This window comes from Brienomyrus brachyistius, chromosome 5 (assembly GCF_023856365.1).
Source record: "Brienomyrus brachyistius isolate T26 chromosome 5, BBRACH_0.4, whole genome shotgun sequence".
Lineage (NCBI taxonomy): Eukaryota > Metazoa > Chordata > Actinopteri > Osteoglossiformes > Mormyridae > Brienomyrus > Brienomyrus brachyistius.
Genome location: NC_064537.1, coordinates 37,592,238 through 37,608,280, shown reverse-complemented (window position 1 = coordinate 37,608,280; position 16,043 = coordinate 37,592,238). Strand labels below are relative to the sequence as shown.

Here is a 16,043-nt window from a genome sequence, read left to right as displayed (position 1 = left end):
GTCCCTGGCACAAGGTATTATCTGTCTGTCAACCTCCCTGATCTCATCTGGTATCTTTTTTGTGAAAGAGGTCTCTAGCCATGCATTGGCTACCATGTGCCAAATGCCATTGCTGGCAAGCATCGGGAGACCCTCCCTCTGACCTCATCAGCAGTGGAACAGCTGCACAATACTTGACTGTTGATGAAGTTTGATGTTTTATGACAGAATTTGGCAACTCTGATCATTCTTCACAAGCTTCCCCTTCACACAGACTTTCAGTTCACTCTTTCATCTCTCCCCCTCATTTTCTTCTCTGTTTTGCTGTGAACTTCACACAGAAGTCACATATCCTATTCCCCTTCTGCAGCCTTTGCGTCTCTGTGAGTGTCACTGCCATTCTCCGGTTGCTGCCTGGTGCTAAGTTTAGTCAGTATATCTTAAATGTGAGGGGTCACAATATGCTGATACGTAGAAGTTGTGTATGACAAGCAGTGTGCCACAGAAACACACAGACCCCCTTTTCCCCTCCACTGCAAGGTAAATGCATGCTGAAAAGGCAAACCTGATTGTCTTCTAATCCAATGTTTGCCTTTTGTGTCAAGGGTTAAGACAGTATTTGTCTCACATAAGTTATGCTTTTGTGTCTTGTGCAATCAGCTCATTAACTAACGATAGGACAACCAAGCAGGCATGCAAAACAGCTTGCTCACAAAAACCTTCTAAATTTACCCATGTGCTATCAGTACAATTAGCAGTTCGGTCACTGTTAACAAGAAAAGCTGCATGGGATTCTTCTCCTTTCATGCACACCCCGGGCATTACATGAACCAGGAAATGTTCAGCTAAAAAAAGCTATTCAAAGAAAAATTAAAGTATTTGCATGTAACATGACAAGAACAGTCAACATGACTGGTCAAACAAACTAGCTCAAAAAAGCAGATTGTTACGGTTTGAAGTATGTCTTTTGCTTATTACTATAATCTATATAAATAAATAAAGGTAAACACATTACACTAGCAGATTCATGCTGCATGGTTATATGAATTCTTCACTTTAACAATTTACTTTGTCACAGCGGGGCAGAAAAAACAACTAGATTAAGAAGTGACTATATGGTTCAGAAATAAAAAAAAGGAAACTATGTGTGTATAATGTCTGTATTTAGTCTGACCTTCTATATAGTGCTAGCAGCCAAATATAAAGAGGAAGAGTAAAGGTCACTCATAAAGTCACGAGAAAGAACAGTATGAAAGTGCACGGGAAAGAGAAATTAGACAGCCATGGGGGAGTCTTACAGTTTAATACTGGATACTGTCCCAGACCATCCATCCATCCATACATCCATCCATCCATCATCTCCCGCTTAATCCGGAGTCGGGTCGCGGGGGCAGCAGCCTCAGCAGGGAGACCCAGACTTCCCTCTCCCCGGCCACTTCGTCTAGCTCCTCTGGGGGGACCCCGAGGCGTTCCCAGGCCAGCCGAGAGACATAGTCTCTCCAGCGTGTTCTGGGTCTTCCCCGGGGTCTCCTCCCAGTGGGACATGCCCGGAACACCTCCCCAGGGAGGCGTCCCGGAGGCATCCTGATCAGATGCCCGAGCCACCTCATCTGGCTCCTCTCGATGCGGAGGAGCAGCGGCTCTACTCTGAGTCCCTCCCGAATGACTGAGCTCCTCACCCTATCTCTAAGGGAGAGCCCAGCCACCCTGCGGAGGAAACTGATTTCGGCCGCTTGTACCCGCGATCTCGTTCTTTCGGTCACTACCCAAAGCTCATGACCATAGGTGAGGGTAGGAACGTTCCCAGACCAGACCAAAATGTGGAAAATGCAATGGCCAGAGTTTCCATGCTTTATATGTAATTAAAGTTTAACATAGTTAAGAGAAACAATAGTAATATCACAATACACAGGTAAACTAATCTTAAATCTTCATTCAGTTGCTTAGTAGGTTGTGTAGTGGAGATATATCAGGATAGAAAAACAGGATTCGTAGAATAAAAAATAGGGGCCATTTAAAACCATCAAACCTCATTAATGAAAAGCCTCAAACAAGTAGCAAAGTGCCCAGCTGACAGAATCATTGATTACTTGTAGCCCAGTGGTTTTGGAGTTTGTTACAGCTTCTGGAAGGTCACAGGTTTGAATCCTGTGATATGCAGAGTAATTATGTTATTATTAACCACAACTGATCTGAAATGCTGGATGCTTTCACAACTTGCACTATGCCCTCAAACTTACTCTACCCAGTTATTCCATGTATGTCTGCTTCTCTCAAGATAAAAGTGCCTATTGTGCATAGTACCTTGCATTACTCCATGGTCACCAAGGAAACTCTTAATGTGCCCAATCCCCTCCCATTCATCTGTGTCTACAGGACCAGAATGCCTCACGCTTATCCCTTCCTCAGCCCTGAGCAGAAGAAGGAGCTCAGCGATATTGCTCAAAGCATTGTTGCTCCAGGCAAAGGCATTCTTGCAGCTGATGAATCTACAGGTAAACAAAGAACTACTGCTCAGTCTTGTGAAATCGGTCGGGGTAACGCAATTCCCCTAAGATGATGTTTAAATGACTGTGCCTCTCGCTCCTTCCCTTCTACCAGGCAGTGTTGCCAAGCGCTTTCAGAGCATTAATGTCGAGAACACTGAGGAGAACAGGAGGCAGTACAGGCAGCTTCTTTTCACTGCGGATGACCGCGTGAAGCCCTGCATTGGTGGTGTCATCTTCTTCCACGAGACCGTCTACCAGAAGCATGACAGTGGGAAGCCCTTTCCCCAGCTCATCAAAGAGAAGGGCATAGTGGTTGGCATAAAGGTTGACAAGGGTATGGTTCCCCTGGCAGGAACTAATGGAGAGACCACCACCCAGGGTATGAACTTTAAAACCATGCTGTCACTTATTTTTATTACTTACCATCTGTTTGAAAAACCCACAGGACATAGCAGAATCACATGATTTTACTAGGACCCTCCAGAGGAAATGGGCAAGCAACCCAAGAGTATTGAAAATCACTGCTTCTTTCACTAATTTAACCATGCATGAAGCACAAGTGTAAACCAAATGACTTTCTCAATAACGCAAGGCAAACTTGCTTTATACTTAATACAGGGAAGTACAGTGTATAGAGGAGCCTGTCCCCCAACACCCAAAACCTCCCCATGCTTCATAACCCAATTTCCTCATCATGCACAAATCATCTTTTTGCCATTTTTCTCTGCCTCTTCCTGCTAGGATTGGACGGGTTGTATGAACGTTGTGCTCAGTATAAGAAAGACGGCGCTGATTTCGCCAAGTGGCGCTGTGTGCTGAAGATCTCTCCCACCACCCCTTCTCACTTGGCCATCATGGAGAATGCCAACATCCTGGCGCGATATGCCAGCATCTGCCAAATGGTGAGGGCGGATTGGTGCTCTCTAAATCAGCATTCGGCAACATAGAGCAAACGCATACACACACAAGCACACGTTGGACTAATAATGATATACCGGCAGTCCCCAGGTTACGAATGACATCAGTTCCCTAAGTCTGTCTTTAAGCTGAATTTGTAGGTATGTCAAAAAAATAATAAAACAGTACATAATAATAATCATGATTATGCAGTAATAATAAGAAGTAACTACATAGTGTACTGTACTGTGGCTTTATTCATTAATACAAACCACTGTGTTTACCCTGAATTTTTAATAGAGCGTTGGGGGCTTTATGGAAGCCTGTTCATAAGTGTGAGCTGCTCATAATTCAGACATTCTTATCCGGGGGACTGTCTGTTTAAATATGCTCCTTACTGTTACAGAGATTATAGTTTATCGTGCAGTATGTCTGAGAAAGAACATTTGCCATTGTGATCATTTTGATATAGATTTAGTAATTTATGAAAAATATTTCAGCATGGCATCGTGCCCATTGTGGAGCCTGAAATTCTCCCTGATGGAGACCATGACCTGAAGCGCTGTCAGTACATCACTAAGAAGGTCCTGGCTGCTGTCTACAAGGCCCTGTCTGACCATCACGTCTACCTAGATGGGACCTTGCTGAAACCCAACATGCTGACAGCTGCCCACTCTTGCTCACACAAATATTCACCCCAGGAGATCGCCATGGCTACTGTCACTGCCTTGCGTCGCACCGTACCGCCTGCAGTTCCTGATGAGACGCATATACTGCACCCACTTACTGGACTGCATGTGATCCGGGGGTGGGGGTGGGGGTAGGATTTCCCCTCGGTAAAATTTGCTAAGCGTATAATATAATTCAAGGCCACCTATAAAGCGTCAGGATCCCAGAATCTGCCAGGGTATCCATGCCCTACATTGCCCCTGGTTCCACCTATACTCTTGACCCCCTAGTAGACACGGACCTACATGTGTCACCAGAAGACTGCTGATATCATTCAAGATTCTGGACTTTCCATGAGTGCCTCACCTAGAACATAAGAACATAAGAACTATACAAACGAGAGGAGGCCATTCGGCCCATCAAGCTCGCTTGGGGAGAACTAAACTAATAGCTCAGAGTCGTTAAAATCTTATCTAGCTCTGATTTATAGGAACCCAAGGATTCAGCTTGCACTACATTATCAGGAAGGCTATTCCATACTCTGACTACACGCTGTGTAAAGAAGTGCTTCCTTAAATCCAGCTTGAAATGTTCTCCCACTAATTTCCACCTATGGCCACGAGTTTGTGTATTTAAACTAATGCTGAAGTAACTATTTGGTTGAACAGCATCCAGACCTGTTAGAATCTTATATACCTGGATCATGTCCCCCCTCAGTCTCCTTTGCTTGAGACTGAACAGATTTAGCTCAAGTAACCGTTCCTCGTATGACATTCCTCTAAGACCAGGATTCATTTTTGTGGCCCTATGCTGCACCTTTTCTAAGGCCACAATGTCCTTTTTAAGATATGGTGACCAAACCTGCACACAATATTCTAGGTGAGGTCTCACCAAGGAATTGTATAATCTTAGCATTACCTCCCTTGACTTAAACTCCACACACCTGGAGATATACCCCAACATCCTATTGGCCTTTTTTATTGCTTCCCCACACTGGCGAGAATGGGACATGGAAGCATCAACATACACACCAAGGTCTTTCTCATGATCAGCTACCTTTATTTCAGTGACACCCATGAAATACCTGTACTTTATATTTCTGCTCCCTAGATGGAGTACCTTACATTTATCGACGCTAAATTTCATCTGCCAGGTATCGGCCCAGTCACTAATTAAATCAAGATCCCGCTGTAGCTGCTGAGCCACTAACAATTAAAATATACAGTGTAAATGGATAAAATTGCAATGCATTATATAGAAGCATTGCCTTCATAATTATTTTTAGGTTTCACAGCTATATTGCAGTGCTCGTAATAGATACCTCCAGCTTCCAAACACCCACCATCTTTGCCCTTCCCTGCTCAGATATCACATTCCTGTCTGGAGGCCAAAGTGAAGAGGAAGCCACCATCAACCTGAATGCCATAAACCAGTGTCCCCTGCACAAGCCCTGGGCGCTGACCTTCTCCTTTGGCCGGACCCTGCAAGCCTCAGCACTCAAGGCATGGGCTGGCAAGAAGGAGAATGGCAAGGCCTGCCAAGAAGAGTACATCAAGAGAGCCCTGGTTAGCTTGACTGCTGCACGAGTCTCTGTATCAAGAGCACAAAATAACCAAAAAAATATGACTGACTTTTGTAATAAAACTGCCTTCTTCTGCTTTTTACAGAGCAATAACCAGGCCACTTTGGGGAAATATGTTTCTTCTGGGGACAAGGGAACTGCCTCCGGAGAATCCTTGTTTGTGGCCAACCATGCCTATTAAATGCCATCTCACTCATGCCCACACTGCGCTGCTTGCCTGCTGCTTGCCTCTTCACAAAAACGGTCAGCTATAGCCCCATTTTTTCTCTTACTGATGTTTTTTTTAATACTTCTCTTCTTTTTCTACACTTTTGGTGCCAGTGTCTCTGTGTCTCAGAAGTGTTGCGACACCCACTTCCTGTTCTGGATTTGCCAACTGCAGTTTCCTCCTTTACTCTTTCAGTTCAAGAAACGTTTCCTAATTGGATACAAGCCTAGTGGTGTGGTAAATACAGTATAGCGGAAAAAAACGTGCCTGTAACCCTTTCTTATAATCCAGAAAAAATGCAGTCACATTCAGTAAGTACAGTCAACTAGACATTATTGTCATACTATCCTATACAAGTATACAAGTAATCAGTGGTATGATATAACATTCCCTCAGGAGCACGTTGAAACATACAGACAGCAAGTGACAAAAGAAGAGATTCACGGTCATGTGAGTATGCAGTCAATGGAAACAATGTAGCAGGATAAGACTGACAATAAATAGTAAAGTGTCCAGTTGCAGGGGGGATGGGGGGGGACTTGTATTTGCCCTCCATAAATGTGACTGCAACACAGTGTTGCCCATAGTATAAGCCCAGTGCAAAAACGTCCATGACAGTACATGGTCATGGCATTATGTGAAATAAATGTATCTGTACTTCTCGTCTTACTTGGTCCATAGTGATGCATAGTCTCTGATGGGAATGGGGCTTGGAAGCTCGGGGGTGCTGTCCTTCATGTCATGGCGCAGGAGGAAGATGGGGCAGGGGGTTTGAGGAAGGCCTAGAGCAGTAGCTGTAACTGGAAACCTCTCAGGGCACCACCAAGTCCTAAACAATCCAGTTTCCCCATAGCACCTGCAACATTAAATCACTGGTGCCACTTAATGCTACAGCTTGATATTGCATGTTTTTATACTGGGGAAATGAGATGGAGTGTCTGCAGAAAACCCACCTAAACAGGATCAACATTTGGTAACGCTTTACATGACCGTGACATGACTTCACGGTGCCTTTATAATGCATTCACAGAATATTCAGTGCACCTTCATAATGCATTCATAGAACATTCATAAGTGTGTTCATAAGTATTCCATAACATCCTAACAGACCTTAACATCTTTAATACACATTAATAACATTAATAATGCCACACACTTTTTAGTTTTATATGTATTCTTTCTCAACTTAAGTGTGGGGTTTAAGTGCATTTAGGCTAGATGCGTGCTTTGGGTGAAAAATCATGAATATGTGGGCATGCAAATGACTCAATCACATTCTGCCACTGACTTAATTGCAACTGAGTGTATTTTTCGCTTTGTGCTCTGAGGGACTGTATTAAGTCACATGTCATGTGCAAACACGAAACTGCAATTTTCAGAAAGCTAAACACGTAACAAAACAAAACTTTCTAACATTTCATACATTTAGAAACAAATGTTTCAACCCAAAACGTATGAAACAGTATACAGAAATATACATGGAAGCCTAAAAGTAGCCTGTATAAATATAATAATAAATTGTTGTTTGGGGCTACTTTTAAACGTGCCATCCCAGAGGGACGAGGAGGCCACTAAGGCGATAACAGAAGATGACAAGGTGGGCGCTGACAGGACACTAGGACATGACAAAGCAGGAGCTGATGGGACAGTGTTTTAGTACAATATACAAGTTTGTTGCCATTAGGCAGAATTCAAGTCACATCTGCGAGCACACTTAGTAGGTGAATCAATTACGTTAAATGACTGGTTGGTTTAAAATGATTCTTTCAATTAAAATGTAGGCAAAAATAATTTATAATCATATAATTAAACATCGCCTCTATCATGACCTGATCGTATGATCCTCTTGTGTGCCACGCCCCCTCGTTAACCACGTGTGCAATCCCGATTGTAACCAGCTGTTTCATGTCATTTCCATTGAGTCCTGTGTATAATTAGCCCGCGTGTGAATTCGTTTCCCAGGTCTGTCATTGAAGTGTACTGAAGTGTGTTCCGCGTTGTTCCTCCTTTCTGAAGTGATATGAGACGCCATTTGTCCCGTATTTTTTAATACACATACATACAGTATACTCCTGGGTAAAAAAAAATGGATGAAACCCAAAATTTCAAAATGTTAATCTTGTGACAATGCATTGTGTAGTAACACCACATTATGCAAAATCTTGACAAAAAACATAATACATTTTCATAAGATAAATTTAGGTAAATTCAGGAAAATTTTCAGGTGTGTGTTTCCCAATGACTTTGCGGATAAATACTTAGTTATCCGAATCATGATGATAATAGTAATAATAATAAGTTAATTGTGCAGTACAAAATTATAATGTAGGCTATAAATGTTACATTTTGTTGAGTTATTACATAATGTGTTGTTAAATAATATTTTACACATACACTATATTGCTAAAAGTATTGGGACACCCCTCCAAATTATTGAATTCAGGTGTTCCAATCACTTCCATAGCCACAGGTGTATAAAATCAAGCACATAGGAATGCAGACTGCTTCTACAAACATTTGTGAAAGAATGGGTCGCTCTCAGGAGCTCAGTGAATTAAAGCCAGGTACCGTGATAGGATGCCACCTGTGCAATAACCCCATTTGTGAAATTTCCTTGCTACTAAATATTCCACGGTCAACTGTTAGTGATATTATAACAAAATGGAAGCAACTGGGAACAACAGCAACTCAGCCACGAAGTGGTAGACCATGTAAAATAACAGAGTGAGGACAATGCATACTGAGGCACACAGTGTGCAGAAGCCAACTGTCTGCAAAGGCAACAGCTACAGACCTCCAGACTTTGTGCGGCTTTCACATAGCTCAAGAACAGTGTGTAGAGAACTTCATGGAATGGGTTTCCATTGCCAAGCAGCTGCATCCAAGCCGTACATCACTAAGTGCAATGCAAAGTGTTGGATGCAGTGGTGTAAAGCACACTGCCACTGGACTCTCTGGAGTGATGAATCATGCGTCTCTGTCTGACAAGCCACAGTGGGACATTGTCACTGGCTCTTCAGAAAATGAACTGGAGATGGTGGAATTAGTACAGGATTGTTTTTTTACTCAGTTTGTTAACACCCCTACCAGGGGAGATGCCATTCTTGATCTTGTTCTCTCTAATAACCAGGACAGGATTGGTAAATTAGATGTTTTAGAACCACTTGACAGTAGCGATCATAACATGGTCAAATTTGAGGTTAAGTTTAGTGTTCGAAGAGCTAAGTCCAAATCAAAAATATATAATGTTAGGAAGGCTGACTTTAAGTGTATGAGACTAAAACTAGAAACTGTGAACTGGATGGAGTTAAATAACAAAACTGTTGAAGAGGCCTGGGAATTGTTTAAAAGCATATTATTGCAAGTGCAAGAGGACTTCATACCTGTTTCCAGCAAGAATAAATCTAGGAAATTGCAACCTAGGTGGTTTACTAGGGATATAAAGCATAAAGTAAGGAGGAAAAGGGCTTTGTTCCAGCAATGGAAAATAACTGACGATGACAGAATTAAGCAGGAATATCTAAGTCTACAGACTGAGTTAAAAAATGATATTAGACGAGCTAAAAGAAATGTCGAAAGGATGGTTGCATTGGAAGCTAAGGATGACGTTAAAAGTTTCTTCCAGTATTTTAACTCTAAAAGAGCTCTAAAACCTGAAATTACTAATCTGCAGGATAGTAAGGGTCTTATAATAGTAAACGACATTGATATAGTAAATGAGTTCAATGATAGTTTTGCACGGGTATTCACTGTTGAGGACCTTAGTAATTTACCAGTTATTACCTATCCAGCATTGTCTATAGCTAATATATATATAACTGAAGCAGATGTTTTGCAAAGCCTAGCTAAGCTCAAAATAAATAAATCACAGGGTCCTGATGGCATCTTACCTATAGTATTAAAGGAGATGAGGGATATTATTTGCCGACCCTTAACTTTACTGTTTCAAAAATCCTTATCTGAAGGTGTGGTACCTTCTGATTGGAAGCACGCCTTCATAACGCCTATTTTTAAAAAAGGGGATAGAAGTAATTTGTCTAACTATAGGCCAATCAGTCTAACTTGTATAACTGGTAAAGTTATGGAGGCTATAATCAAAGAGAAAATGGTAGATTACCTGGACTCTAATAACATTTTGCGGGATAGCCAGCATGGATTTAGGAGAGGTAGATCCTGTTTAACAAATCTGTTGGAGTTTTTTGAGGAAGCTACTCAGGAAGTTGATGATAAGAAGGCCTATGATGTCATCTACTTAGATTTCCAAAAGGCTTTTGATGTTGTCCCCCACAAGAGGCTCCTACTTAAACTCAAAGCGACAGGTATTTTAGGTACCGTAGCGACCTGGATTGATAACTGGTTAACAGATAGGAAACAGCGAGTAGTTATAAGAGGCACAATGTCAAAGTGGGCTTGCGTTCATAGTGGGGTACCGCAGGGTTCGATTTTAGGACCACTATTGTTCCTAATTTACATAAATGATATGGATACCAATATATACAGTAAACTGGTGAAATTTGCAGATGACACCAAGGTGGGTGGTGTAGCAGATACTGAATTAGTGGCTCAGCAGCTACAGCGGGATCTTGATTTAATTAGTGACTGGGCCGATACCTGGCAGATGAAATTTAACATCGATAAATGTAAGGTACTCCATCTAGGGAGCAGAAATATAAAGTACAGGTATTTCATGGGTGTCACTGAAATAAAGGTAGCTGATCATGAGAAAGACCTTGGTGTGTATGTTGATGCTTCCATGTCCCATTCTCGCCAGTGTGGGGAAGCAATAAAAAAGGCCAATAGGATGTTGGGGTATATCTCCAGGTGTGTGGAGTTTAAGTCAAGGGAGGTAATGCTAAGATTATACAATTCCTTGGTGAGACCTCACCTAGAATATTGTGTGCAGGTTTGGTCACCATATCTTAAAAAGGACATTGTGGCCTTAGAAAAGGTGCAGCGTAGGGCCACAAAAATGATTCCTGGTCTTAGAGGAATGTCATACGAGGAACGGTTACTTGAGCTAAATCTGTTCAGTCTCAAGCAAAGGAGACTGAGGGGGGACATGATCCAGGTATATAAGATTCTAACAGGTCTGGATGCTGTTCAACCAAATAGTTACTTCAGCATTAGTTTAAATACACGAACTCGTGGCCATAGGTGGAAATTAGCGGGAGAACACTTCAAGCTGGATTTAAGGAAGCACTTCTTTACACAGCGTGTAGTCAGAGTATGGAATACCCTTCCTGATAATGTAGTGCAAGCTGAATCCTTGGGTTCCTTTAAATCAGAGCTTGATAAGATTTTAACGACTCTGAGCTATTAGTTTAGTTCTCCCCAAGCGAGCTTGATGGGCCGAATGGCCTCCTCTCGTTTGTATAGTTCTTATGTTCTTATGTTCTTAAGCCGATGGACGAGTCTGGGTTTGGTGGTTGCCAGGAGAACGATACTTCCCTGACAGCATTGTGCCAAATGTAAAGTTTAACGCTGCAGCACTCAAAGCCATTTTGGATAATTTCATGTTCCCAACTTAGTGGGAAGAGTTTGTTGATGGCCCTTTCTTGTTCTAATATGACTGCACACCAGTGCACAAAACAAAGTCTATAAGGACATGGATGATCGAGTCTGGTGTGGAGGAACTTTACTGGCCTGCACAGAGCCCTGACCTCAACCCGATAGAACACCTTTGGGATGAATTAGAGTGTAGACTGCAAGCCAGACCTTCTTGTTCAACATCAATGCCTGATCTCACAAATGCTCCCCTGGAAGAATGGTTAAAAATCCCATAGACACACTCCTAAACCATGTGGACAGCCTTCCCAGAAGAGTTGAAGCTATTATAGCTGCAAAAGGTGTGCCAATTCCATATTAAAGCCTATGAATTAAGAATGGGATGTCATTAAAGTTCATGTGTGTGTAAAGCAGTAGTTCTCAAAGTCAGTCCTCAGGCCCCACTGCCCTGCTTGTTTTCCTGCTATCCCTGCCCCACACACAAGTCCCAGCTGTCTTTCAGCTTCTGATTGACTGAACGCACCTGATTCAGATAATCAGCAGTGTGTGGGGCAGGGATAGCTGGAAAATAAACAGGGCAGTGGGTCCCGAGGACTGAGTTTGAGAGGTACTGGTGTAAAGATAGGTGTTCCAGTACTTTTGGTAATATGATGTATTACTATAATTTATATTATATATTTATATAATCTATCAACCCATCCATTATCATCCACTTATCCAAGGTCAGGTCATGGGAGCAGCAGTCTTAGCAGGGAAACCCAGACTTCCCTCTCCCCGGCCACTTCATCCAGCTCCTCCGGGGGAATCCTGAGGCATTCCCAGGCCATCCGAGAGACATAGTCCCTCCAGCATGTCCTGGGTCTTCCCCTAGGCCTCCATCCAGTGGGACATGCCCGGAACACCTCACCAGGGGGGCGTCCAGGAGGCATCCTGACCAGATGCCCAAGCCACCTCATCTGGCTCCTCTCAATGCGGAGGAGCAGCGGCTCTACTCTGAGTCCCACCCGAATGACTGAACTCCTCACCCTATCTCTAAGGGAGAGCCCAGCCACCCTGCGGAGGAAACTCATTTCGGTCGCTTGTATTCGCGACCTCGTTGTTTCGGTCACTACCCACAGGTCGTGACCATAGGTGAGGGTAGGAACGTAGATCGACTGGTAAATCGAGAGATTTACCTTTTGGCTCAGCTTTTTCTTCACCATGACAGACCCAGGTTGCAGTCAGGAATTGGCTGTCAGAGCTTGAAGGTGGGGAAGTGCGACTACAGACAAGATGCGGTGGTGGTGACAGGAGAGATCTAGATGTGGCTGCCAGAGTGAACTGGTAACAAATTCTGACTGTAGTTCAGTAAAGGGTATTTTCACTTGTATGCATGAAAACTTAGTTTTAAGTAAGTCAAAGGCTTGTATCCCGAGGGACGCCTGTAATTGGTTCTATCAAATGTCCAGTCTTAGGTGAATAAGAATAATGCTGTATAGTGCAGTGGTTATGGCAACCACAGCTAAACTCCATATATTCAGAACAAAAGTACAATGCTGACTGCCCAGGCGGTTTGTGAAAAAGTACTTACTTGTGTTTTTTTCTGCCAAGGATCTGTTTCATCTTCTCAATTTCTCATGAATGAAATAAAAGGCAGCGTCATTGCAAGCCAAGCCAAGTTTTGTGAAGTGTGCTTTATTGTTATACAATCCAGATACAAATATACACTGGAATATGAAATAACGTTCCCCCAGGACCTTAGTGCAACATACACTCAGCAAGAGACAAAAGGGAGCCATTACAGTTTCCTCAATTCTAATAAATTATGGGAAAGAAATATATTTTTATTATCGTTACCTAATAATGTCTGGGGTTGTGGACCTGAATCTGTGGCTGGAATTAGTTTATTAAAACAACTGCTACTATTGCTATAATAATTCATTCATTCATCCATCCATATTTTGTACCACTTGTCCTATCAGGGCAGTTGGAGGTCCAGAGCTTATCGCAAAAACAACAAAAAAGAACAATTATAGCAGGGTGGAAAGAAATGGAGTAAATGTACCTGTTGTTATAATGTTGTGGTTTTTTTGCGGGAAAATGTAAAATAAACTTTTTAAGCAATTTTAAATAGCAGTACTTTCCGTTAATTATTATTAATCTATTACTTTCTAATGGGAGTCCGTTAAAGTGTTCGTATGAAACCTGTCATAAGCGGATCTGTTATGAAGCAAAGATGCAATTACCATTAATTTATAGGGGAAAAACTTTTGAGCATTCCCAGTTAAAAAACATAAACCATACTAAATAGCACATAAAACTTGCAGTAACATATAGTAAAAGCAACCTATATAACCATCCATTTTCCAACCGCTTATCTTACTGGATCACGGGGTGTCTGGAGCCCATCCCGGAAGCAATGGGCACGAGGCAGGGAACAACCCAGGATGGGGGGGCCAGCCCATCGCAGGGCACACTCACACACCATTCACTCACACATGCACACCTATAGGCAATTTAGCAAGTCCAATTAGCCTCAGCATGTTTTTGGACTGTGGGGGGAAACCGGAGTACCCGGAGGAAACCCCATGACGACATGGGGAGAACATGCAAACTCCACACACATGTAACCCAGGTGGAAACTCGAACCCGGGTCCCAGTGGCGTGAGGCAACAGTGCTAACCACTGCACCACCATGCCGCCCCTCATATCCAAATTAACGTTTTTAAATTTGAAGTCATGACTTTGTCAAACGAGCGGTTGCCAGAGGAGTCCCGAATGAGGCACATTACCTGCATTGTGAGGGAGTGTCAGTTACAGCCCTACGGCCATGTGGCGCATTTCCCTGAGGGTGATCCGGCTCACAGGATCCTCATTGCTGAGGACCCAAGTGGCTGGATCAGGCCAAGGGGACGCCCAAGTAACATCTGGCTGCGGCAGATGGCTGGCCATTTCCAAAGAGTGGGACTGGACCGTGTGTCTGCCTGGGGGGTTGCCAGCTGGGATCCTGAGGAGTTTTGCCATGTGGTGGGTATGACAACGCTCTGCATCAGCGCATGTCCCCTACCTGACTTGACCTGTAAAAAGTTACTGCAGAGCATTACATAAATAACTAATCGGTTTTCAAAATTGTCTTTTGCTTCTTAATATTGCCAGTCTAGTTAAAGTAATACTAGGAGGACATCAAGGCCAAATGCATCTGGACCCCCTAACAGAACAACTGGCCCTAGTCTGGCCCCCTTGGCTGAAATGGTCTAGACCTGCCACTGTGCCTCATCTAGAGAGTCAGAGAGACATGCCTTTTTCATATGTGCAGTAAACAATTTTTAGCAAAAATATACAGTCAAAAGAACTGTTGACACTCATATTGACATCATACCAGCAACATTACATAACTGGCACCTTTCACAATAGTTTCAATGTTTAGCCCAGGGGTGTCAAACTCCATTGCTGGAGGGTTGGAGTCCTGTGTAGCTTAGTTCTTTCCCCCAGAGATTGAGATTTCAGGGTCCAGAGTGTACAAATCCAGACTAAGATTTTGTTTCAACCAACCAGTTGAGTGACTATGACTCTTTATACTCAACTGGTTGGCATATAGTCTCAAGACAAACGCCCAGCACTTCTGATTTAACTGAGACTGTACTCTGACCATCTTCTTATACAGTTTTATATTTGGTTTGGCAGCTATAATATAAATTAAGATCCCATGATATTTCTCGATAAGCCCACAACTGTGAATCTGTACAACAGAAACACAAAACGTACAAAGCAAATGGCTTTTAAACTGAGCCCGGCTAATTGAAGATGGATTGCTATGTAATTTATCATTATTATTATTTACTATTATTATTATTATTAGAATTGAGCATATGCTTCTTTACCTTTGTCTAAACTAAACATAAATTAAAATTATGATGAAGTTAAACATTCTACTGTTGATGAGTATTATCAAAGGTAAACTCAGTGTAGAATGACAGGGCTTGCAGTAGTAGCACCGTAGCAGTTCAGCACCTCAGCTGTGATACACACGTTCATACTTTACTTTTCCATGTGCACTTTCGTGTGCTTTCGGGCTGGAGATGTTCTTCCACACAGCACCATATGTTCATACTTCATTTGGCTGTGGGTGCACATGATTATGTTCGGTTCCAGGTATACAGCAGTGATATTCAACCAGACCAGCAGAGGGCAGATGTATTGCAACAACCACAAATTCAAGCAGTGTAGTGAAACTTTTATAAACAGTTTTAAAATTATTAGTCAAGCCTTGGGGGTTATTATGGTAATAAGGCATACCACAGTATTTTGAAATCCTTAAGACAAGTCCAGGACTCCAACCCCCTCCAATCCGCTCAGTGAATTTCATCACCCAGATTTCAACATGCTGGAACAGTGCTTGTTTTAAAAATACCGCATACCAAAGTATTATGTCCGGACAGTATGAAGAATTAGATATGCAGGTATCTCCAACCCTCTTCATATAGCTGCCGACCAAAACCATTACGACATGTGATATCCCATACAAAAAAGATACACAGACAGGCAAGTAAACCTTTTCCATTTACTGAGAACCACACACGTAACATTACAGGGTCATTCTCTTCCGAATACCTTCCAAATCACTCTAAATTAACAAAGCCTATATTGCCACCTACAGGGCATCCATAGCATTACACTGCATTCAATACACGACTCCCTCTTAGGTTCTGTTTCTCCATCTATGCACAAACATTAC

The 16,043-nt window shown here is 42.6% G+C and overlaps 1 protein-coding gene across 2 annotated transcripts; it reads left to right on the top strand.

Annotated features, from left to right (window-relative positions):
- Positions 1-460: 460 nt before the first annotated feature.
- On the top strand, positions 461-6,490 carry aldoab (aldolase a, fructose-bisphosphate, b). 2 transcript variants are annotated; one of them, XM_049012943.1, is made up of 7 exons: positions 461-519; positions 2,356-2,474; positions 2,581-2,847; positions 3,210-3,370; positions 3,866-4,119; positions 5,395-5,599; positions 5,702-6,490. In XM_049012943.1, exons 1-7 carry the CDS (start codon positions 464-466, stop codon positions 5,795-5,797), a joined length of 1,158 nt encoding a protein of 385 aa, XP_048868900.1. In that variant the 5' UTR covers positions 461-463; the 3' UTR covers positions 5,798-6,490. The 2 variants fall into 2 exon arrangements, with proteins under 2 accessions (XP_048868900.1, XP_048868899.1); XM_049012942.1 differs by lacking the exon at positions 5,702-6,490 and having other exon boundaries at positions 3,866-4,185; positions 5,400-5,565.
- The last annotated feature ends 9,553 nt before the right edge of the window (positions 6,491-16,043 follow it).

What these genes read in the sequence shown, in the direction of transcription:
- aldoab (XM_049012943.1), top strand. Translation starts at nt 464, where the DNA reads ATGACAAGCAGTGTGCCACAGAAACACACAGACCCCCTTTTCCCCTCC. An exon ending in ATGCCAGCATCTGCCAAATG is followed by an intron (nt 3,371 to 3,865) that starts GTGAGGGCGGAT and finishes AAAATATTTCAG; the next exon opens with CATGGCATCGTGCCCATTGT. An exon ending in AGTACATCAAGAGAGCCCTG is followed by an intron (nt 5,600 to 5,701) that starts GTTAGCTTGACT and finishes TGCTTTTTACAG; the next exon opens with AGCAATAACCAGGCCACTTT.